Here is a 26030-nt window from a genome sequence, read left to right as displayed (position 1 = left end):
CTAGCACATTATGTTATACCTACCTGCAAATTAAGCCCTTCTCACCTCTGGAGGCAGCACCAGTCTTCCTTCTGGGTCCACGGACTTCGAGTCGTGTAACGTCACTCCCATGCATGCGTACACAGGAAACACCGGTCACGGCACATACTTTTGAAGAAACAGCACGGGTGGCCGTTCCTTCAGAGGGCATGTGCCAATGACTTAATAGGCTGCATATACCATAAATACCTCCTAAACTGTGCATGTTTAGGAGATATTTACAGAACCTCCTAGGTAAGCCTTATAGGTTTACCTATAGATACGATATATGCTTGGGACTTTACTCTTTGAACCCCATTAGAGCACCCTGTGATTATTTGCAATCTCAGCTTGGTTCTCTCTGAACCTCGACTTTGAACCCATCGGGGATATTTCCTTGATGACATCTCCTTCAAAGTAGCCTTTTTGGTTGCTGTCACATCGGTCAGTGGTTTCTCTGAGTTGGAAGCATTCACCTGTAAGGGGCCTTTCCTGATAACTTCAGAAAGACAAAGTTGTCTTAAGCCCAAGACAGTCCTTTCTTCCTAAGGTGGTGTCAGTCTTCTACCTCAACGAGGGCATAGTCCATTCATCCATATGCCCTTCTCCACAGCTTACAAAAGAAAACTCTTGATTGTCTGGACCTGATTAAAGCCATTAGAGTATATCTCAAAGCTACATGTTCAATCGGACAGACTAATAACTTTTGTCCTGTCCTCAGGACCTCACAAGGGACACCCTGCTTCCAAGTCCAGCATTGCAAGATGGATAAGAAACCTGATCGCTAGTATTTACACTCTCAAGTTTGAATCCTTTCCTGAGCGTTTTACAAACCCATTCCACCAGGTTCATATGCAAGATAATGGCACTGCAACCCAGTTGTGCAATAGGGGCCGGCAAGAGCTTTTGGTTTCCACTCACCGTGCCTGACTTGCCATCTCCACCCCACAACACGAGCCCTTCCACCAGATTTGGGTGAGTTTCTTGGGCATTTTGCCAGGTCTTTACAGCTCAAGCTATGTAAGGTCGCCACCTGGTCATTTGTTCATGCTTTTTTAAAATTCTACTAAGTAGATCTTTATTTTTCTGCGGATACATCTTTTGGCCCACGTTGTCCTTACAGCAGCACTCTGAAGTTAGCTCTGTTGACCCTTGTTTTTGTTGGGCATGCTGGCAGTTTGTTTGCCTGGTTGTTGTCCAACCTTCTCATTTATGTCTTGGGGACAGCCCAGGATTTATGAATAGTCAGCCTTTGTTCTGTACTGCAGGATTAGGATGAGGAATTTTAACTTGTAATTTCCATATCTTGGCGTACAGTACAGGTTACCCTCCCCTAAAATCATTGGTTACTCTGCATTTTTAGCTACAAAACTGAAGTCTTACCGAGTGATCTAGTGCTGTAGGGGACGCACCCAGGCAATGTTTCCCCAAAAACTTGCCATTATCAAATCACCTGAAGTACAAGCCTTTACTCAAGGATCTGTGAATATTTTGCATGTATCCTGTACTGTACTCCAAAATCTAGAATTGACAGGTATGTCGAAATGCCTTATTCCCTGTAAAGAATTTCTCTATAAATATTTAATGTCTTGCATGTACTGTGAAAGGAAATGTTGAAATACATTGTATATGGAGTGTGTACAAGAGCATATTGACTCAATTGTGCATTGTTAATGCTACAAAAAAAAAATTGCTGGTGCATTTAAAAAACTCATTACTATGATATAGTTCTCCTATGTCTCCTAATAGCTTCCCAGACATACGTACACTAGTAACAAGATAGTCAGAGTACAACCTAGACTTGGTCTATTGCAGTTTCCTTCCTTAACTGAACTTTAGATTCTGCAATGCTTTTTGTTCAGGCAATTGTCTCTGCTTTATTTTCAACACCTCTTAACCCTTTTCTTGGGAGTGCAATATTCATCACTTCATATGTGCGACCTGTCAAGTTCTGGGAGAGAGACTACAAGTAAGTGAAGTACAGTCAAAACTGCTGTGCAGGCAAACTGAAAAGAGATACAGGGGAACAAATGTTAGAAAAACTATTTTGGTTCAGATGACAGGAATTTGTTGGCCTTGCTTGATATGAGACAAACTGCTTGGGTAATTTTTTACGTTACATGTGTCATAAATATGATACTGTATCAGGTTTGTTTGTGTACAAGGTTTTTAGTCTAGTGGTGTAGAGAATCGCACTGATGACTAGATTCAGTAAAGCAGAACTGTGAACGTGTTTGCCTACCAAGGGCCAAGCAGTATTTACTGCTTGCAGCATTCCTGTAGTCCTTTGAAAAATCATGAATGGGGTGGTCCCAGCCATAGAGTGATTGTCAATGTTTATGCATGTAATAGTGGCATACTTTCATGGACAGGCCCATCATGTAAACCTATTTTCCCCTTCATGTGCCACCAACTGGAGCAAGTCTGTTTTAACATTTTGATAAAGGAAGGAGGTAAGATTGTGTAACTGTTCTTGCGCTTTAAGTTTTACTATGATATAACCTCCTTCCTGCAGAGGAGACAATATTTTTACTATACTTGTGTTCATCATAATTGTGGATGCCACTTGCACTATATTGCTGCAAATGTTTTGTATCCTCCCAAGTAGGTACTGGAATTCTGTTTAGGGTTATGGGAAGGTTTTTAAGCTTTTGTGCATTTTTTTTTTTTTTTTATATATATATCACCTGTGAAAATACAAAATAAAAAAAGTTAGGAGGGTATTTAGGTGGGCCTTTTATAAGTGAATTACTCAGTTTGTCCTTTTACTAGTTTGGCATTCTCATAAATATTGAGAAGGCTGGAGGTGGCACAGTAAGGGATATGGGGAATGTTTCCTCCATTGTTTCTTGTTACTATGATTCTAACTTTGTATTGCAGCACAAAACGCGTGGATCACTCAAATACACGACTGGCCTCTCAGCTTGACCGGAATCCAGGTGTGCAAATATATTTAACACTCAAGGAGCAAGTAAAGGCTGGCTTTGAATACTGATATTGCATCCTGTAAACCTGACATAAGCATATTATCTTATAATATGCTTATGCCAGGTGCTATACTTAGCACCACTTAGCTTGTGGTGCTAAGTAAATCTTTACAAATATTTTCTAAATTAGGAAATAAAATAAACTACTGAAGAAACTTTTCCTCTCTATTTTTAGGGTCAGATGATAACAACCTAAATTCAATATTTTATGAGCACCTGACACGCTCTTTACAGCACAGTTTATGTGGGGACCTGCTGCTTGGACGATGGGGTAATTACAACACAGGAGACTGTTTTATCCTGGCCTCAGACTATCTTAACGCCCTGGTCCATCTCATCGAAATTGGCAATGGTCTTGTCACCTTTCAGCTCAGAGGCCTGGAATTTAGAGGTAAATTACAGATCATTTAATATTTGTTTGTCATTTGGAAGTAAAAATGTTTTTGCTATTAATCAGGCCACTAGCAGGATTTAGAGTTTCATTCCCTGTCATTTTTTTCAGAATAGTTTGTAATCTGAGGCTTCCACTTTAATTGCAAAGTGTAGGTAGGCTTCATCCTAATTTTTCTGTGCTGCAGCATGAGGGGTGTGACACTTTCACCTAAGATCTTCACAAATTCTTTAGTATTGTACCACTGCAGCTCAAAGCTGTTCTTGTCAATTCTTTGTTGGAATAGCACATTGCATAGTTACAGTTTTATTAAATATACTAAGAAAATTCTACGTGTTGGATGGAGATAGCAAATATTTAGGCACACATCTACTATTTTAGGTTATATCTATAGATGGCCAAAAAAGTTAGAGGAACTTTTAAACTAGGTGGGGGGTAGGGAACAGAAGTAGCTATTGTAGGCAGTCAAGGGTCAGAGGGGTGTAAGGTGGTCAGTGTTGAGAGTGTAGCTAATAGGGGTGCAACGGATCATATAGTTCCTGGGATCAGAGTCACGGATCGGATAATTTTTCAGATCAGCAAATAATTAAATTTGCAAAAACCTGTGAAAATTCCACCACCATATAGTCCCCACTGTAATATCGACAATCTCCCCCACTGTAATGTTGTCTGAGTATGACTGGGTATGGCTGGCTATTACAGAGTATTGGCTGGGTATGGCAGGGTATTGGCTGGGTATGGAGGGATGGTTTTGACTGCACTTGTCACAGAGCAGCACTGTGGGCACTACAGATCCAGCCTACAGTGCTGCTGCCATCCGATCTCTCCCCTCCACTGTACAGATCAGTACACAGAGGGCAGAGAGGAACTGGCATCAGGACATGACGCCGGTTTGTTTACAAGTGTTCTCTCCGTCAAATGACGGAGCGATCACATTGTAAATGGCCTGGGTGTACAAAGATGGCCGCCGCTCCAGAGCTAGGCCAAGGCCGCGGAGCGTTCCCTGTTCGGATTGCAGTGTGTGCCGATCTGAACAGGGTGGCGATCTGTTGCACCCCTGGTAGCTAGAGAGGCCATGACCAGCACGCATTGGCTGAAAGAATTGAACTTTTCAACCTTTTGTCACATTTCAGGCTTCAAACATAAAGATATAAAATTAAAAAATTTTGTGAAGAATCACCAACAAGTGGGACACAATTGTGAAGTGGAACGCAATCTATTGGATAATTTAAACTTTTTTAGCAAATAAAAAACTGAAAAGTGGTGCGTGCAAAATTATTCGGCCCCTTTACTTTCAGTGCAGCAAACTCACTCCAGAAGTTCAGCGAGGATCTTTGAATGATCCAATGTTGTCCTAAATGACTGATGGTGATAAATAGAATCCACCTGTGTGTAATCAAGTCTCTGTATAAATGCACCTGCTCTGTGATAGTCTCAGGGTTCTGTTGAAAGCACAGAGAGCATCATGAAGACCAAGGAACACACCAGGCAGGTCCGTAATACTGTTGTGGAGAAGTTTAAAGCCGGATTTGGATACAAAAAGATTTCCCAAGCTTTAAACATCCCAAGGATCACTGTGCAAGCGATCATTTTGAAATGGAAGGAGTATCAGACCACTGCAAATCTACTAAGACCTGGCCGTCCCTCTAAACTTTCAGCTCAGACAAGAAGACTGATCAGAGATGCAGCCAAGAGGCCCATGATCACTCTGGATGAACTGCAGAGAACTACAGCTGAGGTGGGGGAAGTCTGTCCATAGGACAACAATCAGTCGTACACTGCACAAATCTGGCCTTTATGGAAGAGTGGCAAGAAGAAAGCCATTTCTCAAAGATATCCATAAAAAGTCTTGTCTAAAGTTTGCCACAAGCCACCTGGGAGACACACCAAACATGTGGAAGAAGGTGCTCTGGTCAGATGAAACCAAAATCGAACTTTTTGCCCACAATGCAAAATGATATGTTTGCCGTAAAAGCAACACAGCTCATCACCCTCAACACACCATCCCCCCTGTCAAACATGGTGGTGGCAGCATCATGGTTTGGGCCTGCTTTTCTTCAGCAGGGACAGGGAAGATGGTTAAAATTGAGGGGAAGATGGATGCAGCCAAATACAGGACCATTCTGGATGAAAACCTGTTGGAGTCTGCAAAAGACCTGAAACTGGGACGGAGATTTATCTTCCAACAAGACAATGATCCCAAACATACAGCAAAATCTACAAAGGAATGGTTCACAAATAAACGTATCCAGGTGTTAGAATGGCCAAGTCAAAGTCCAGACCCGAATCCAATCGAGAATCTGTGGAAAGAGCTGAAAACTGCTGTTCACAAACGCTCTCCATCCAACCTCACTGAGCTCGAGCTGTTTTGCAAGGAAGAATGGGCAAAAATTTCAGTCTCTCGATGTGCAAAACTGATAGAGACATACCCCACGCGACTTACAGCTGTAATCGCAGCAAAAGGTGGCTCTACAAAGTATTAACGCAAGGGGGCCGAATAATTTTGCACGCCCCACTTTTCATTTTTTTTATTAGGTAAAAAAGTTTCAAAAATCCAATAGATTTCATTCCACTTCACAATTGTCCCACTTGTTGGTGATTCTTCACAAAAAATAAAAATGTTATATCTTTGTTTGAAGCCTGTAATGTGGCAAAAGGTTGAAAAGTTCAAGGGGGCCGAATACTTTCGCAAGGCACTGTATATGTATTTGATATGTGTGTGTGTGTGTGTGTGTGTATATTACACAGTGCCTTGGAAAATTATTCACCGCCTTGGCGTTTTTCGTGTTTTGTTGCCTCACTACCTGGAATTTAACATGGATTGAGGATTTGCATCATTTAATTTACAGAACATGCCCACAATTTTAAAGATGTGTTTTTTTTTTTTTTTTTATTGTGAAAAACACAACAAATAGGACAAAAAAACAGAAAGTCAATGTGCAGAACTATTCATCCCCTAAAGTCAATACTTTGTAGAGCCACCTTTTGCGGCTATCACAGCTCCAAGTCGCTTTGGATAAGTCTCTGAGCTTGCCACATCTTACCACTGGGATTTTTGCCCGTTCCTCCTTGTAACTGCTCCAGCTCTTTCAAGTTGGATGGTTTGCGCTTGTGAACAGCAATCTTTAAGTCTGACCACAGATTTTCTATTGGATTGAGGGTCTGGGCTTTGATTTAACCATTCCAGCACATTTACATGTTTCCCCTTAAACCTCGCAAGTGTTGCTTTAGCAGTGTGTTTGGGGTCATTGTCCTGCTGGAAAGTTTACCTCCGTTCTTGCCTCAAATCCCACAGAATGGTACAGGTTTTGCTCAAAAATATCCCTGTATTTAGCACCATCCATCTTTCCTTCAACTCTGACCAGTTTGCCAGTCCCGACTGCTGAAAAACATCCCCACAGCATGATGCTGCCACCACCATGTTTTACTGTGGGGATGGTGTTCTTTGGATGATGTGATGTGTTGGATTTAAGCCAAACATAGCGTTTCCTTTGGCCAAAAAGATCAATTTTAGCCTCATCAGACCAGAGCACCTTCCTCCATACATTTTGGGATGCTCCCACATGCCTTTTTGCAAACTCAAAATGAGCTATTTTGTTTTTCTCTGAAAGTAATGGCTTTTTTCTGGCCACTCTGCCATAAAGCCCAACTCTGTGGTACGTGTGGCTTATTTTTGGCTTATGTACAGATACTCCAGTCTCTGCTGTGGAACTCTGCAGCTTCTCCAGGGTTACTTTAGGTCTCTCTGCTGCCTCTGATGCCCTCCTTGCCGGGTCAGTGAGTTTTGGGGTGCGGCCATCTCTTGGCAGGTTTTCTGTTTTGCCATGTTCGTTCCAATTGGTTATGATAGGTTTGATGGTGCTCCTAGGGATCATCAAAGATTTGGATTTTTTTTTTTTTTTTTTTTATAACCTAACCCTGACTTGTACTTCTCAACAACATTGTCCCTTACTTGTTTGGAGAGTTCCTTGGTCTTCATGGCAGTGTGTTAGTGGTGCCTCTTGCTTAGGTGTTGCAGTCTCTGGGGCCTTTCAAAAAGGTGTGTATATGTAATGACAGATCATGTGACACTTAGATTGCACACAGGTGAACATCATTTCACTGATTATGTGACTTCTGAAGGTAATTGGTTGCACAAGAGCTTTTTATGGGCTTCATAACAAATGGGGTGAATACATACGCACATGCCAATTATTATCAATTTTTACTTTCTGAAAAATAGTTTTATGTCTATATTTTTCAAATTTTACTTCACCAACTTAGACTATTGTGTTCTGATCCATCACGTATAATTCAGATAAAAAAAAACATTGAACTAAAGGCTGTAATATAACAAAATAGGTAAAAAGCCAAGAGGGGTGAATACTTTTGCAAGGCTGTGTGTGTGTGTGTGTGTGTGTGTGTGTGTGTGTATGTATATATAAATAGAGAGAGAGCCTTGTGTGATCTGATGGTCACTTGGACAATTATTTTAATTTGTGGATTACATTTTTTTTTTTCTAAACCCAAAAAAACAAACTGATTGCTTTCATGTTCTAACACAGAAAATCATATTGAAAATTTTTTGCTGTGTACAAATCCTCTCCTGAATATATTACATTAACCGCTTGCCGACCGCCTCACACCGATATATGCTGGCAGCAGGGCTCATACAGGCAGAATCACGTACTTGTACGTTGCCTTTTAAGAGGCGGGCGCCCGCCCGCGGAAAGCTCCATGAGTCGGGTCGCGGGTCCCACGGACTAGATCGCAGTGAGGATATCTGCGATCACTTCACGGGGCGGAAGAACGGGAAGATGCTAATGTAAACAAGCATATCCCCATTCTGCCTAGAGAAAGTGTCACTGATCTCTGCTCCCTGTGATCGGAGCAGAGATCAGTGATGTGTCATACACAGCCACGCCCCCCACAGTTAGAAACATGCACCTAGGACACACTTAACCCCTACACTGCCACCTAGTGGTTAACCCCTTCACTGCAAGTGTCGTTTACACAGGAATCGGTGCATTTGTATAGCACTGATTGGTGTATAAATGACTGGTCCCAAAAATGTGTCATATGTCCGATGTGTCCACCATAATATCGCAGTCATGATAAAAATCGCTCATCGCCGCAATAAAAAAAAAAAAAGCCATAAAACTATCCCCAATTTTGTAAACGATATAACTTTTATGCAAACCAATCAATAATCGCAACTTTTTTTTTTACCAAAAATATGTAGAATACGACGTATTGGCCTAAACTGAGGAGAAAAATTGTTTTAGATATTTTTGGGGGATATTATAGCAAAAAGTAAAAAAGAATGCTTTTTTTTTTTTATATATAGCACAAAAAATAAAAACCGCAGGGTTGATCAAATGCCACCAAAAGAAAGCTCTATTTGTGGGAAAAAAAGGACATACATTTTGTTTGGGAGCCACGTCACACAACCGCGCAATTGTCAGTTAAACCGACGCAGTGCCGAATCGCAAAAAGTGCTCTGGTCAGGAAGAGGGTAAATTCTTCCGCGGCTAAAGTGGTTAATATGTTTAGATTATCTAAACCTAGAGAATTCATATGGCTTTGACTAAACGCACAGTGGGTTATCACTTGGTCATGTTTCAGTTTGACATGGTCAGACTTTTATATTGATTTTATGCATTCTTTATGAAATGGCATCAGTACCAATTACAATTCACATCAGACCGTGTCTTGAGCATAAATACACAGGTAACAACAAAAGCAATCTATAACCCTGTGTATTAAAGACAAAATAGAATGTGAACAGAAGACCACTATTGTGCCAGCAGCATGATCCATATGGATATAGAGTTCTTTATTTTTCTTATAACACAGGTAAGGAGGGGAGAGGATGATGAATCTGGAAGAGTACTGTTGGGTAAACTAGTTGGGAAGCTTTGGGAGCGCTGTAGTTTTAAAGCAAGACAGAATGGAGGAAGGGGAGGGCTATTCATTGGGAATGCTACAATTGGTAAGTTTTTGGAAAATAGCATGGGTTTGTGACCATGAAGTCTATATAATTTATCTGATGTAATGTCTGACTGAAAACTATCTTCAGCAGTTTGGTGGGGTCAGGGTAGAAGAGGGGTTTGCAGTGGTGATGCGCAGTACCATTGAGTAACTGTAAGTGTTCAGTATTTTGGCACAAGCCATTGGAGAGAGAGATTTTTAGAGGTCTGTTTTCACTTGGTCTAAGAAGTGGAGAGGGGTTTGTGATGTCTCCTGGAGAAGCAAGTTTGTAAGTAGAAAAGCCAACCCAGAAAATTGACAGTCCAAATTGGCTGTGGGGTTTTTGAAGGCATAAGAATGAGATTGAGAACGGATGTAATGGAATAACTGAAAAATCCAAAGAGGGCCCAAAATCAGGGTTGAGGAGCATGTTCTTTCCAGCTTAGCAAAGTTCCTAATAAACTGTGGTTCATAAAGCCTGTTCTTGAGGCATGAAAGGTTACATGCCCCCATCTCCCAGCACCAAAGGGAACTGGGGGTTAATGATTTTATTTTTATATATGTATATATTCAATGTGTGTATAGTTAAATGGATGTTTAATATCAAGTTTAGCTAATGGATTTTTACTTTTTTTTAGGTACCTATTGCCAGCAGCGAGAGGTGGAGGCCATCACTGAGGGTGTTGAGGAAGATGAAGGCTTTTGTTGCTGTGAGCCTGGACACATTCCCCACATGCTTTCTTTCAATGCAGCTTTTGGGCAAAGATGGCTGGCCTGGGAAGTCTTGGTGACAAAATATGTCCTAGAAGGTTATAGCATCACTGACAACAGTGCAGCCTCAATGCTTCAAGTGTTTGACCTTCGCAGAATTCTCACCACATATTACGTTAAGGTATGGAAAGACAACCTATTATCATGTATCTAACTGTCAAACTGTAATTTCAGTATTTGTTACACTTTATCTCAAATGTTCCATACAGGACACAGGAATTTATTCTTAGCCAATGAGTTTTATGTCACTGCCTTCAGGTAAAAGCAAAAGCTTTGTTGTGAACTACTTAACCCCCACCCCCAGTATAACCATAAAACCCAACCCACTCAGTGAGGATTCAGTTTTCCCTCTTTCATTCATTGAAGGACACAGCCGAGAGCTCGATCTCCAACTGTTGGGTTATAGAGACACTTTCAGGAGTAGGACACTGGGCACAAAAACAAAATACAGCCTAGGGGTGATCCCAAGCCCCAACTGGCTAGAGGTAGCTTCTTTCTTTCTTTCTTTCTTTCTTTCTTTCTTTCTTTCTTTCTTTCTTTCTTTCTTTCTTTCTTTCTTTCTTTCTTTCTTTCTTTCTTTCTTTCTTTCTTTCTTTCTTTCTTTCTTTCTTTCTTTCTTTCTTTCTTTCTTTCTTTCTTTCTTTCTTTCTTTCTCCTGTTGAGGGGGGCACCCTTCTTCCTCTGAGGTTGCATGTAGCTTGACACACTTTCCCCTCCTCCTTTCCCTGGCTGGCTGGAGTGGTCTATGGGTACCCTTGTTTTTTTTTTTCTCTCCTCTGTGTGTGTGTTAATTTTGCTTTTTCATACTAGGACTCCCTCAGGGGAGACACATATACCAGATAGCCTTGGCTGGCTAGCCAGCCAGCAGTAGTGTCTCCAGACTAGCAAGCAACTCCTTGTCTATGGCCGGAGGGGACCTGTCAATTCCCCAGTTGTCCCTGGGGTGGTTGTAAATCTTCCCTTGCTTGCTTCCCTTGATTGCTCTTGGCTGCGTGTGTAAACCTGTAGCTTCCTGTTTTTCGTGTGGACATCCTAGAGATGGGGAGGCCTTCCTGTGGGTGTATAGTGCCTAAGTGGTCCTAAGAGTCCTGGGGATGGCTGGTACTTGCTGTGCTGGCATCTATCTGGTTTTGACCTTGCATTAGGTTAGAAGCCTTGTGCTGGAGGCCATCTTAGTGTGGCCTTGCATGGGAGGGAACCTCCGTGCTTCACACCGGTGGCCAGCTTGCTTTTGGGTAGCACCAGCAAGTATAGAAGTGTGGGCGTACAAGGGTGCCTGCTGAGCTCGGTCTCTCTCTGGTTTCTGGGGATACTTGTGCTGGTGAGTCTGTTTCCTTTCCTGTTATTTAGGACACATCAGAGGAGCTGTACCCCTCTTCCTGGGGGGAAAATGGGGACGTTTTTCCCTTTTTGTTTCACACAGGCTTCCATGCCTTAAATTAATGAGTAAAGCAAGTACAAACTGGGGAGACACCTTGTTCCTAAAGTGTGAGATTAATTTTTTTTTTTTAAATCAACCAGGTTTATTGCAATTTACAGTGCAAACATGTTACAGATTACATTTACAAAAATGCTACAGATCGTACAGCTCCTCAAATAACAATTGTATAACCATCTCAAATCTTCAATGGCACATCACATTTTATGCATGAAATAAATAAAGCAAAAAGGTACCTTGTGTCAGTGGTTTGGGTTCCCTCACTACCCAGGGGCCGGAGGATCTATTTGTCATTTACATTACTATGTATGGTGCATAGACCGGCTATGAACAAGTGCTAGACTCCTGCAGCCACCTGTCCCAGATTTTGTAGTATTTCTCAGGACAACCCCTATTGGTGTATATAAATTTTTTGTAGGGGAGGGTGTTTATTTCTGCTTTCCATTCTGCAATGCTCGGGGGATAAGTCCTCATCCATTTTCGAGCTATTGTCTTTCGTGCTGTGAATAACATCTCGTGTAGAAATGTCTTCATGTACCTGTCGGTCGAGTCTGGCAAGAGTCCCAAAAGGCACATTTTTGGGTCTAGCGTGGCTGGAGAGCCCATGTCGTCATGGAGGAATCTTACAATCTGCGTCCATAGTCCCTGTACTTTGGGACATGACCACAGTAAGTGAATGAATGTTCCTGTCTCCCTACCACACATTTGGCACAAGGTGGACTGGGAGCCTCTGTACCTGGCAACCCTGAGGGGGGTAAGCTACGCTTGATGGAGTATGTAAATTTGAGTCAGCCTGTCCGACAGTTTTGGGGAAACTGTCTTACAGGATTCCAGAGCTTCCTCCCATTCCCCATCCTCGATAGGTCCCACCGCCCTTTCCCAGCGAGGTTTAAGTCCATAAGCTATTTTAGTTGCTACGGGGGTGGAGAGTTGATTGTAGAAGGCTGAAATTAGTTTTTGAGGATCAGTGTTTTTGATGATTGCCATAGCGACATTTGAAGTGGGCTTGGGGGGGGACAATGGGAATTGTGTGCGGATTGCATGCTTGACTTGGAGATATCGAAAGAACATATGATTGGGAAGATTGTACTCCACTTGGAGTGTGTGGAAGGTTTTTAGAGTCCCATTGGTAAGTAAATGATGGAGATAGAAGATTCCATAGGTGGACCAGCAATCTACATCAGGAATTAGCAAGAATTCAGGTAGGACCTTGTTGTGCCATAACGGGGTGAAGTCGTTATATTGGGGAATCTCTAGTTTAGTGGAGGCAATGTCCCATATGCGTCTGTATTGACGCAGCAGGGCCAGCTCACCAGTCCTCAAATCAGTATTTCCGGGGCTTATTGTTATCGCATAAATAGGGTCTTTAGTGCATCTGGCCCACTTTGGGCACATCAGCTGAAGGAACCGCTCCCTGTCTGTCTTGTCAATATGGTATAGTTGTGATAATTGGGACGAAATATAGTATAGGTTGAAATCTGGCAGTGCCATACCTCCCAGGTCAGGTGGGTTTTTTAGCGTCTGCCATGCCAGTTTGTGCCTGTTAGGACCCCATACGAAAGATTTGAGGAGGGCTTCTGGAGTCTTGAAGTATTTCAAAGGTAAGTATGTTGGGGAGTGCCACATAACATATAATACTTTGGGAAGTAGAACCATTTTAATTAAGTTTATTCTGCCCCATACCCCCAGTGGCAAGCGAGCCCAGGTCCTCAGCTTGGTTTTTACATAGGACGTGAGGGGTTCAATATTGAGATGTACAAAGTCTGTCGACATTCTGGATACATGGATCCCAAGATATTTGATGGTACTAACTCTCTGAAGTGGCAGACTTGCCTGTGACTCGGTTGGTGGGAAACTATCTATTGGTAATATTTGCGATTTTTCCCAGTTAATTTTTAAACCAGAGAAGGTCCCAAATTGTTCGATTGTATGTAGGGCCACCCGCAAGGAGGAACCCGGATCTGCCAGGTATAAAAGGGTGTCATCCGCGTACATACTAATTTTTTCAATCAGATTACCTGAGCATAGTCCCTTAATTTCTGGATTATTCCGGATGGATATGGCTAGCGGCTCAGCAGCCAGGGCGTATAACAGCGGCGAGAGAGGGCAGCCCTGCCTTGTGCCCCTCATGAGGTCAAACTGCTCGGAAGGCCATCCGTTCGCCATTACCCTGGCTGTGGGCAACTGATACATCAGTTGTACCCATTTGATGAATTTAGGGCCGAAGCCATACCCCTCCAGACACTTCCATAAGTACTCCCATTCCACCGAGTCAAAGGCTTTCGCCGTATCTAAAGTCACCATCACCCTAGAGCCTGCCTCCATGTGCGTAGCCTGTAGGTTGATGAACAGTTTGCGCAGGTTAAAGGATGTGTTGCGACCCGGCATGAATCCCGCCTGGTCGACATGTATTAAGGACAGGATAACTTTGTTCAATCTCAAGGATAGTACCTTGGCGAGAACTTTTATGTCTACCTGGAGTAGGGAGATTGGACGATATGATTCCGGATATCCCGGGTCTTTCCCTGGTTTGGGAATGAGTACTATTACTGCCTCTCTCATGGATGGTGGTAAGGAAAAGGTTTCAAATAGGTGGTTGTATAGTGTGAGCAGTTTTGGGATAAGCAGTTCACTGTACTGAGAATAAAACTCGATTGGGAGACCGTCTGAACCAGGGGATTTGGATCTGGCAAAACTGGCTATAGCCGTGGCTATTTCGTGAGATTAATTTTTGAGTGGGTACTTGTTTCCCTATGGAGGATCTCAGAGGGATGATCTGTGTCCTCCTTGGAGACAGGACATGTGTACATTGGAGATTTTGCTTCTCTGCTTGTCCCTCTGTTACCCCTTTTTTTCTCATCAGATGCAGGCTCTTCTTGTTTGGAGTAAGTTAGACTTGTTTATTGAGCTCTGGTATGTGCACATGACAGTTTTGATGCCTGGGAGCCTGGTTTATGCCCTTGGGTTCTGTTGGGTGAGGGGCAGTTGAAGTTTCTATTGCCCCCACCATTTTTCTCCTCTTATCTTAAATGAGCTCTTTGGTGCTGTTAGCTCTTAACCAAATGACCTAGCCACTATTTGGCTGGTGTCCTAGCTGGTTATCAGCACAGCACAAAGGTAGCTGCAGGGTTAGTAGTGACCTAGATGGTGGTTTCCTTTCTGTATAAGGGGCTCTTGCTTCCTCGTTGTTGAAGCACTGCCACTCCTGTGGATTTGTAGTTTTCTTCAAGACCTATAGTATATCGCTGTAGTCTGCTTACAGCTCCTTCCTTACTTGCTGCAGATTTTGTGGGATATCTTGCCATGTGCATTCTACTGACTGTCTAGTTTTGGGGGATATGGACTGCCTTATGGTAGGACCCATCCTACTTTTGCAGTACCCTGTCTGGTGGAGAGCTGGGTTCTCTTGGCCCCTGCTATTGCCTTGAGCGATTGAGGGACTTCCCCTGCCAAAAACATGTCTTTGGGGGACAGTGTCCCCAATGTTTTTGTAGCTGCTCTGGCCTGCCTCTACAGACCTCTCTGAGGCTTGGTACTTTGCTACTGTGGCATAGCAACCTAGGCCACAGCTGGTCACAGTGGATCTCTTGTTCCCCTCATTTCCTCCGAGCTACAGTTTAGTCGTCCTCTTCTGGAGATGTGCTATGCCAAAAGGAAGTTAACTGTTAGGCCTGTGGCTACATGAGTGGATAACATCTCTGAGACTCTGGTGTTTCTCTTATATTCACCGACTGACACAGCTCCTCTTAGCCATTGGGTTGTTATGCCCATTACTAGGAGAATACTAGGCATTAGTTTTACTACGACACTCAGAACTCTTTAGTTCCGTCCAGGGGGTGGTCCCTTGGGCAATAACCCTGCAGCCTGCCATGTAGTCATCCCTTTTATTTTGCCTAGTGAAGGATAAAGACCTAGGAACCCTGCGGGCACATCGCTGGGAAAAAGGGTGCAAAGAAGCGCCCCCCACCCCCCTGTCCTCTGGGGAGAGCTCTGACAGACTTGGGTCCTGCTGAGGCTGGTGACCCCTGCTCTGACTTGTCAGATGACGCTGACCATGACGGTTTGGACAGTGAGGATGAGTCCCCGTTCCGGGTCCGTGAGCGACAAAGCGCTTGTTGGAGCACTTATCACAGCTGTGCGTGATACTCTGAAGATTCAGGAGCAAGCAGATCTCTCTGCTGATGTAGCGGTCCCCGCAAGCCAGCACATTCACCTAAAGCGTTCTCGTATATTACTTATTTTGACAAGTTAATTTACAAGGAATGGGGTCACCCAAAACAGACCTTTTTGGTCCCCAAATCCGTGGCGGTGCGTTACCCTTTTGAGGAAAGCCCTCTCAAGAAATGGTCGGCTCTTCCAGTCGTGGACCCCCCCAGTATCCAGGTTAAATAAAGTAACCACGATCCTGGTAGAGGATCCCACGGATCCCTGCATTTAAGGATCCCACGGACAGGAAGGCCGAGGCATCAGCTTGTTCCTTGTTTACAGTTGTGGGGTCAGCCATGCGACCAATACTGGCATCCGCACTTGTGTCGCAGACACTGAGTGGGCAAAACTGTTGCACCGCGAATTGAGAGAGCAACAGGCTTCTCCTGTCTGGGTGGAACTAGCAGACCAACTAGTGCAAGGCATTAAGTACGTTTGTGACGCGGCCCTGGATACTCTTCCTCTGTTATCCAGGGCTGCAGTGGTGCTGAGGCGCCTGATTTGGTTAAAATGCTGGTCTGCTGACCAAGCATCCAAGCAAGCCCTGACGGATCTTCCCTTCCTTGGCGACCGGCTCTTTGGAGCCTCTTTAGATGACATTATTAAAAATGCCACTGGTGGTAAGAATACCCTACTCCCACAGGCCAGGAAGGCTAAGGAGCCATGTCGTAGGCAAGGGGCCTCTTTTTCCACTCACAAACATCCCTGAAACTGAAGCCTAACAAGCCTGCAAAAAAAAGTGCTACCGCATGAAGGTTTGCCCCCACCCATGTCTCGGATGGGGGGGTCGCCTTTGGGAGTTTGCAGCCCGGTGGTCCTTTACGGCTATCAGACCGATGGGTCTGCGATCTGATTTCCTCAGGTCTCAAGATAGTTTCTCTTGGCCGCCAAAAAGATTCTTCCCCTCCAGCATACCTGTATTCCCTGCTCGCCGGGAGGCCCTCTTGGGGGCAGTAAGGGACCTGCTGAGTCGCGGGGTGGTGGTTCCCGAATCGGAACGTTTCCAGGGATTCTACTCAAATCTGTTTGTAGTTCCCAAGAAGGAAGGGGTACGTCCAATATTGGCCCTAAAAGCCCTCAATCACTTTGTGAAAGTGCTGAGGTTCAGAATGGAATCAGTTCGCTCGGGAGTTGCTGCACTCCATCAAGGGGACTCCCTGGCGTCCTTAGACATCCAGGATGCGTAGCTGCACATACCCATATGCATTCGGCATCAAGTGTCTGCAATTTGCAGTCTGGGAAACCCACTACCAGTTTGTGGCTCTTCCTTTTGGCCTGGCATCAGCCCCCTTGAATCCTCACCAAGGTATTGGCTCCAGTTTTGGCTTTGCGGTGGCAATGTGGGATCGCCATCGTGTGATACCTAAACGATATCCTGAAGGCATCTTCCGCCTCAGAATTAGAGGAGGATGTGGCGATCACCATGCAGACCCTGCAAGAATTTGGGTGGCTGTTGAACCTAAAGAAGTCGGTGATTGTACCGACCCTGGGTCTGGAGTACTTGGGCTTGCTGCTGGACTCCAGGGAAGCGAGAGTGTTCTCCCTTCAGACAAACTGCAGACTCTCAGATCCGCTTTAAAACTGCTGATGAACAAGTGGTCGTCCCTCCTGCATGCGAGTCCTGGGGCTCATGGTAGCCCCCTTCGAAGGCAGTACCATATGCCTAGTTCCACATCAGAGTCCTGTAGAAGGAGGTTTTGACAAAATGGGACAAATCTCAGTTGTCCCTGGATCGACAGAGCCAAGTGAGCCAGTCAGTGATTCACTGATCTGGTGGCTGAGGTCCCCGGTGATTTAGTCTGGGAAGTCGTTCCTACCTCTGAAGTGGACAGTGATCACAATGGACGCCAGCCTATCCGGCTGGGATGGAGTGACGTGGGTTCAGTTGGCTCAGGGCCTCTGGTCGGTGGAAGAATCCAAGTTGCCGATCAGTCTGCTGGAGCTAAGAGCGATCAGGCTGTGCCTCTCCACATGGTCGATGAGACTTCAGGGGTGTCCAATCAGGATCCAGTCAGACAACGCCACAGCTGTGGCATACGTCAATCACCAAGGGGGAACAAGCTCAGCTGCTGGCACGGGAGGTTGCTCACATACTTCGGTGGGCAGAGCGACATGTATTGGGGGTGGAGAACTGGCAGACAGACTGAGTCACCAGATACTGGACCCAGCAGAATGGGCATTGCATCCGGAGGTATTCAGGATACTTTGCCTGAGGTGGGGCACAGCAGACATGGATCTTCTGGCCTCCCGTCTCAATCGGAAGGTGGCAAGATTTGTTTCCAGGACAAGAGATCCGTGGGCAGATGCGTCAGACGCGCTGTTGGCTCCATGGGATTAGTACCAGCTGATCCACGCCTTTCCTTTGCTAAAACTGTTACCATGTCTGCTTCACAGAGGGGAAGTCGAGGGGATCCCAGTAATACTGATTGTCCTTGGTACGCAGACCTTGTGCGCCTGGTGGCGGATGCCCCATGGCGTCTGCCGTTACGAGAGGACCTTCTGTCTCAAGGTCCGATTCTCCATCCTGCTTTACCATCACTGGCTTTAACGGCATGGCGATTGAGAGCCAGGTGTTGAGGAACCGGAGTCTATCGGACTCGATGATCCCAACTATGTTGAGGGCGTGGAAATCTTCTTCTCTGAAGATATATCATCGTACCTGGAAGGCCTATATCTCCATGTGTGAGGAGAAAGGATGGCATCCGCGCTCCTTTTCCATATCCAGAATCCTGCTGTTTCTTCAGCAAGGAGTAGACCACTAAACAACCACTAAATCTGGTTGTTATCCAGCAAAAGGGAAAATCTTTTCCACCTGTATCCTGGAAAGTGTTAAGATGCCAGCCTTCTAGGCTGGGGAGCAGCCATGGAAGGACATGGTCCAGGTTAGCAGACCTTGCCTAGCAACATTTTGGAAGATTCGGGCAGTTTGTCTGGCCCTAGATTCTTGGACGGTCAGATTACGGGACTGTCCTGTCAGGATTCAGTCCAACAAGACCACGCCTGTGGCTTCCATCAATCACCAGGGGGGCACAAGAAGTCGTGCAGCCCAAAAAGAGGTGAATGTTCTAGCTTGGGCAGAACACAACATTCCTTGCCCATCGGCAATTTTCATTCCAGGAATAGAGAATTGGCAGGCGGACTACTTGAGTCACCAACGATTATTTCCGGGAAGAATGGCCTGACACCCTGACATCTTCCCAGTGATATGTCAGAGATGGGGTATTTCGGCCTTGTCTGTGTTTTTTCAATGGCCTCTTGCTTCCTAATCTTGGTACGTAGCTTGTTCAGGGGGTAACACAGATTAATCCCCCTATCGAGGCACCTCTAAATCCTTGGGATTTAAATTTGGTCTTATCGGCTTTGCTGAATCAGCCATTTGAGCCTTTACGAGAAATTCCCTTGGTTCTTTTGACAAGAAAGATCATCTTTCTGGTTGCCATTTCTTCTGCTAGAAGAGTATCCGAACTAGCGGCTCTGTCTTGTAAAGAGCCATATTTGAAAATGCTTAAGGATGAGGTGGTTTTATGTCCTCATCCTGAATTCCTACCAAAAGTGGTAACAGGTTTTCATTTAAACCAAGATATTATTCTTCCTTCTTTCTCCCCAGATCCTTAATCTAGGGAAGAGAAGGCACTACATTCCCTTGATGTAGTAAGAGCGATCAGAGTTTATTTAAATGCGACCGATCAAGACTGACGCCTGGGAGACACTACTACCCTGGGCTGGCTGAGTGGGCAGACACCTACGGGCTGACAGATGTCTGGAGGTGGAGACAGCCCAGATCTCGGGCATTTACCTGTCACTCTGCCTCTCATAGAATGTTCTCTCGCATAGACTTGGTCTTTGCGGGGAGTCCAGTTCTTCCAAGAGTCATGGATATACAAATACTGCCGAGGGGAATCTGACATGCACCCTTGCTCCTGACATAAGACCTGTCCCTAGGGCCACCTGTTCGACTAGAGGCTATGCAGATTTTGGATTTCGGACACTGCTGTGGATGCTCAATTCAGGACTGACTTGAACGGATATTGGGTGGTGAATGCTGGCTTGGCGGAGGCCATGGTTGTGTGGTATGCCTTCAAGGCTACGACGAGGGGACACTACCAGGCCATTGCCAGAATTCGCAGGGAACGCAGAACTGACTAAGGCTGAGGGGGAGGCGGCCAGCGCAGAGGCACTCTTTGTTCGCACCCGTGATCCCCAACACTATTTGCAACTGCAGGCCCTGACTAAAGAGGTTATCTGCCTCCGTACCTCTCACCCAGAAGAAAATGCTAGCACAGTCCCAACGGATCTTTGATTAGGGGGAGAGGCCGGGGAGATTGCTGGCCTGGCTATCCAGGGAACGGGTGGGGGGGTTGAGCATCTCGCATATCAGGGACTCCTCAGGTCAGCTGACTCACGCTCCAGATGGGATTAATCACTATTTTGAGGAATTCTACAAATCCCTTTATACCTCTAGGTCAGACTACAGTAAGGAAGACCTGACGACATACCTGGCTGACATTGACGTACCAACCCTTACGGAAACATACTGAAACAAGCTGGACACCCCTATTACGGTCTTGGAGATTCTCCAGGCGCTTAAATCCATGCAGACGGGGAAGATGCTGGTGCCTGACAGACTCCCGGTGGAATTCTATAAGCAATATGCTACAGAGCTCACTGACAGACTTCACAATCTATTTTCCGCGTCAAAGCGCATCGAGAAACTTCCTGACACCAGGAGTGAAGCGATCATAGTTGTAATCCCCAAACCGGGAAAAGACCCCACCTTATGTTCATCGTACCGCCCTATATCTCTGCTAAACGTGAATGCGAAAATATTGGCCAAAGTCCTGGCCAATAGACTGTTTGGTCATTACAGCCCTTGTCCACAGTGATCAAACAGGATTTATGCCGGGAAGAGGAACGGACATTAATATCAGACGCTTCCTCACACAGACAGAGCGGACGAGAGGGAGACGGGGGTGGTGGCCTCACTCGACACGGAGAAGGCTTTTGACTCCGAGTGGGGTTACCTATGGGAGGTGCTCTCACAATTTGGGTTTGGCCCGGGATTTACAAACTGGCTCCGTATGTTGTATCACTCTCCCTCAGCTAGAATCCGCACCAACGGCTGCTGCTCTGGGAAGTTTGTTAGCCCGGGGCACAAGACAGGGGTGCCCCCTCTCTCCGGCCTTGTTTGCCCTCGCAATGGAGCCCTTGGTTATATTGCTGAGAGCAGACCCTAATATTAAGGGACTAAAGGTAGGGCCAATTAAAGAAATGCTGTCTCTGTATGCAGATGACGCTCTGCTCTATCTGGCAGACGCATCGTCGTCTTTACAAACTGCTCTTGAACGGATCAACCGATTCCGTCGATACTCAGGGATCCATATTAACTGGGATAAATCCTTTTCCCGCTCCACTCCTCTACCCTTCGAGTGCCTCATCCGCAGCTTAGATGGGTAGAAAGCTTTACGTACCTGGAGACTAAAATTAGTGGTAAAGTTCAGAATTATATGGACGACAATCTAGAGAGGGGTTATATAGGGAGTGCACTTCTTGCCTTAGGGCGTGCCAGTGTTCATCACCTATCAGTGGCCATAGTACTTACTTTGTGGGATCCTGTTTTCTTGGTGTGAGTCGATTGGCGTTCATTCTCGATCCTTTTCTGTGGCTTGGATCTTAGCTTTTCTTCAACAGCTCGTTGAGCACAAGTTGGCTTTGAGTACCATCAAGGGCCAGGTTTCTGCCTTAGCAGTCTTCTTTCAGCGACCCCTAGCCACTCACTCTTTTTAGTTCGTACCTTCATTCAAGGAGTCTGGCATGTGGCTCCGCCTGTACGGTCTCTTTTGCCGCCATGGGATTTGAACTTGGTGCCATCAGTTCTCCAGAAACCTCCATTCGAGAATATACTGGAGATTCCCTTACCTACATTGTCCCAGAAGGTGGCATTCTTGGTGGCTAGTACCTCGGCCCCCAGGGTTTTGGAGTTGCCAGCATTATCCTGTCGTAGTCCCTTTTTAGTACTCCATAGGGATAAAGGGGTTCTTCATCCCTGCCCGTCCTTTCTGCCCAAGGCTGTCTCTGACTTCCATTTGAATGAGGACATTGTGTTGCCGCTCCCTTGTGTTCCAAGCCTGCTCATCTCAAGGAATTTTCTTTGCATAGCATGGGTTTGATTCGTGTGATTCAAGTCTGGCAGCCACGGAGTCCTTTCGGAGGTCAGACTCACTTTTTTTTTTTTTTTTTTTTTGCACAGGGACCAAGGAAAGGACTGGCTGCTTCCTCGGCTACCATCCCCAGATTGATCAGACAGACTGGCACTCTATTCTATTAAGGGTCGGGTTTCTCCTTTCCCCATCACGGCGCCTTCTACTTGGGCGCTTAGAACTTCTTGGGCCTTCCGTCATCAAGCGTCATCAATATCGTAGGTTTGCAAGGCGGCCACATGGTCACGGGTGCATACTTTTACTCTATTCTATAAAGTAGATATTTTGGCTTCTGTGGATGCTTCTTTTGGCCGCAAGGTTTTGCAGGCTGCTGTTTCCTCTTGAGGGGTGTTTTTTCTTAAAAATGTTTTTTTTTTTTTTCAGATGGGGTTCCTGTGTCCTGGTTAGGGCTCTTGTAGTTTTTTGACACCGCTTTTGAACATCCCAATGGTCAAGATTAAGGAGGCATTGTGTCCGGCGAACGAAAGAGAAAATGGGATTTTTGTACTCACCGTAATATCCATTTCTCTGAGTTTGATGGACACAGCACCCACCCCTCTATGGAGTTTGTGGATACTTTTACTGCTTCCTACTAAACTAAATACCTAGAGCAGTGAGGGGGTTATATTCTGACTGAGGTCAGCCCATGGACGTAGCCAGGTGTGTTTTGTTCTGCGGAGTCGATATAACCCAAGATTAAGGAGACGCTGTGTTCATCAAACTCAGAAATGTTTAAGAGTACAAAAATAAAAAATTTCCACTACTTCTGAACTTTGGCCTGTCTGGTCCCCATCCCCCCCCCCCGATATGTCTAGAGGTTTGGTCAATCTGGATTATGGTACTACGACATGCGAGTGGCGCCTCTCTCTACCATCAGGACAAGTAAAATGGCATTGTTCTGTTCAGCGTGGTAATGGCGTCTGTCTTAGACAGGATTCCTTTTCCCAGCCTTGACAAAATTTCTCTCCCTGGGAATTGAATGGTTGGCATACTGTTCAAATCCAGGTAGAGACCATGCCATGCTCCCAAAATTCTTCAGTTTTTTTCCCAGTTAAAACGTCTGGGTTTTTTTTTTTTTTTTTTTTGTAGAAAACACTGGTTGCTCTGATTTGTGAGATTGGCGCTACCTGCTGTCAATTCTTTTCATCTGCTCTAGATAGCAAGATCCACTTTCAGGGTGCTTCTGCCCCTGTTTGGGCCATGAATGTGCATAGGCCAGAAATCCTTGTGCATCTCCTGGGTTGCTTAGATTTTTGTCCTAGGGCTGCGTCTTACTGTTTCAGGTTATTGTCTTAATGACTGGTTCTGGGAGAGGGTTTTGAGAGTCAGGAGTCTTGTCTGGCTTGCTTTTTTCTGCTCACGGTTTCTAACTCTGAGTTGTTCCTCTGCTGTATCTGAGTGACTTTCTGGCCTGGTGCAGGCAGATATCTTCACTCCAAATAACTCCTGCCTCTGTGTCCCACCACCCCCTCTGCAAAAATATTGAGTTTTTCTGACTGCTTGAATTTTTGGATAAAAGGTATTTAATATGTGCAGTAATCGCGATGCATCGCATAATTGAATCCTGGACAGGATAATCATAATGGAATCGTGAGACCAGTAAAGATGGGCACCCTTAGTTTCCATACAACTCCTTGCAGTTTGCAGTCACAAAGGCTGGTTGTCTCCTTTCCTTTTAGGGAGATTTGGTGACATTTCAAAATCCTGCACATGGACCCCTCTCCATTTAGGTCCCAATAATTGAATTTTTAAACATGGTTTACAAATCAAAGAAGAAAAAATCAACTTCAAAATGAAACCTCCACAGCAGAGTAGCGGCAATAGATGTACAGAATCTTTTACATAGTGTGTATAATCATTTTTATACTCCCAAGTAACTTAACTTTTTTAATAACCAAAGCAAGGGTACACAATACAGTATGCCCAGTATATAAACAAAGGTACTAGTGCACACAACCCCAACTAGTATCCCTGATAAATAACCAATACTCAAATTAAACTACAGGAAGCTGCCAGCATAAATGGTGATCTCTACACCATCAAAGAAATATAAAAACAAAAAGTGGCGCTACCTAACCAAAAAATATTAACACAATCACCTACAATAAATTAATGAATAATAAATTAAATAGATAAATATGTGCAAAATAAGCAATGTGTAAACAATATTGTGTAAATTGCTAGAGTGCAAAAACACGCATATGGTGCAATGATACACACTAATAAGTATAATGTGCAATAATCTCATACGTGCAATCCACAAATATAGTGCAAGCAATAATGAATGAAGTCCATATATCACAAAATATGGTGATCAAAATCAAATGTCCAGTAGTGAAAAGTACACAACATCCATGCAGTGAAATAGAGGTGCAAGTAACTCCACACTGTGACAGTCCACCGATAACTGGGTACTTCAGTGATCCACTTGTGTACCCCCTGTTTCCCCCAGCCTCTCACCTCAATATCAGACCACCAAGGGCCATAAGACGCTGTGTATACACTGATGGCAATCAGACGCTTCCTTTGCTCCTCGTGTGTCCAACCCGTCAGTATTACCAATTCATCAGCAGTAAAAAAGATAAGAAGAAAGGGGGCTCTCGTGTAGTAAATAAACAAATGCTTTAATAAAATATATCCACACTTACATATAAGTAGACAATTTCACGAGTAAACAAACAAGCTTCCGGTCTCGGCCGCAACCGGAAGTGACGACTAAGACACCTGGCTGTTACTGACGCGTTGCGTCACATACACGTGACTTTATCGAAGGTATGCCCAGTGCATCCACAAGTGTCGAGTGAGAACACAAGATAGCCACTAGGGGGCAGAGAGATTTTCTAACTTAAATAACAAACACAATTTGGTGGACTTTCTGTGAGAATTTCTTTCGGTTTATGCTGGCAGACTCATTTGGAACAGGCTTTCTCCATCCTGATCATTGGACACTGGAACTCTGCTCATCACTATGTGGGGAGGTTAGCTCCATTACATATATTTGTTTTGATATACCCTTACTCTCCCTTTTGAGCGTTGAGTTTTACAAAGTTGCCTGTGCTACATAGCCTTTGTTCTCAGTACTTCCTTTGCATTTGTTTATCTTCCACATATGGTCTGTTGTTGCCCCTGCCGCACTCACCTGCCTCTCTCACTGTAGTTCATAAAATATGACTACTTTGCAGACTCTGGCCCAGAAATCTCCCATCATCTGATATTCATTAGTTGGGCAAATTCCAACCTCTAGTTGGGTGCTAATCTTTCCTTGGGGCATACAGATTGCTTCCACCATACTCTTCAGCCTCGTATGCGAGTTAATTTTCACCTAATTGTTCCCATTCTTTATTCTGCACAAATGTACCCTGCAGGTCTTTGTTTAGGGCTTGTGTATCCTCCTCTTAACACTTTTAGCTTTAACAGCCCCTGTGTACAATTTTGCAAAAAGCTGCTCTTTGTCACCCGTTGCGTCTTTCTGTGCCTCTCTGGGGCTTTCCTCATGTGCTTTTGCCCACACAAAGTTATCCATTTATGCCCCAAAGGGGGTTACCACCTCAAAAAGCCTCTAAGAGTGGAACCTTCCTTTCTCTTGCCCTCGGCAGCTGTAGTTCTGCTTTGGCAGCCAATGGCTTTTTTTCTGGAGCCTTGCAGGCATGTAAAAAAAAAACATTACAATTCCCTTTTATAGGGGGGGTCAGGACTATCATCTATGACTGCCTGCCATGTGTTCCTTTGCAAACTCACCCTTCTGTATCTCTCAGGGAGGTCCCTCTATGGGCTTCCTCCACCCAACTGGATGGTATTTAGATTTTTTTCTAGGGCTTTAGCCTTCACGGAACTAGTCCCTCCTTCCCCTTCCCTACATGAGCCCATTTTTCTGTTTTTTGACAGATGGCTGTTTGAGTCTCTGTTCCGTACTTTGGCCACAAGATACTTCTGCTGTCGCCTGTCTTTTTGGATCCATTGACCCTACTTGTTCTTTCACTATGGGTTTGTTGCTGCCGTTTTGTCTTTTTTCTTTTTTTTTTTTTTTTCTTGTTGCTCGACCCTCGATTTATGGCCTGGGGATATCCTATGGT

The 26030-nt window shown here is 44.8% G+C and overlaps 1 protein-coding gene across 10 annotated transcripts in view; it reads left to right on the top strand.

The window, feature by feature from the left end:
- Positions 1–26030, top strand: part of PCNX1 (pecanex 1) — a 244693-nt gene that overhangs the window by 175306 nt on the left and 43357 nt on the right. For all 10 annotated transcript variants that reach the window (XM_077464610.1, XM_077464612.1, XM_077464611.1 and 7 more), the window contains 4 exons: positions 1860–1987; positions 2899–2957; positions 3181–3396; positions 9984–10237. In XM_077464610.1, coding sequence (XP_077320736.1) covers positions 1860–1987; positions 2899–2957; positions 3181–3396; positions 9984–10237 — 657 coding nt within the window. The remainder of the gene's footprint in view (positions 1–1859; positions 1988–2898; positions 2958–3180; positions 3397–9983; positions 10238–26030) is intronic.

This window comes from Lithobates pipiens, unplaced genomic scaffold (assembly GCF_037356315.1).
Source record: "Lithobates pipiens isolate NorthernLeopardFrog02 unplaced genomic scaffold, aLitPip1_a1.2 Scaffold_30, whole genome shotgun sequence".
Classification (NCBI taxonomy): Eukaryota; Metazoa; Chordata; class Amphibia; order Anura; family Ranidae; genus Lithobates; species Lithobates pipiens.
The sequence above is the reverse complement of the archived record's forward strand: the minus strand, read 5'-3'. Positions and strand labels throughout refer to the sequence as shown.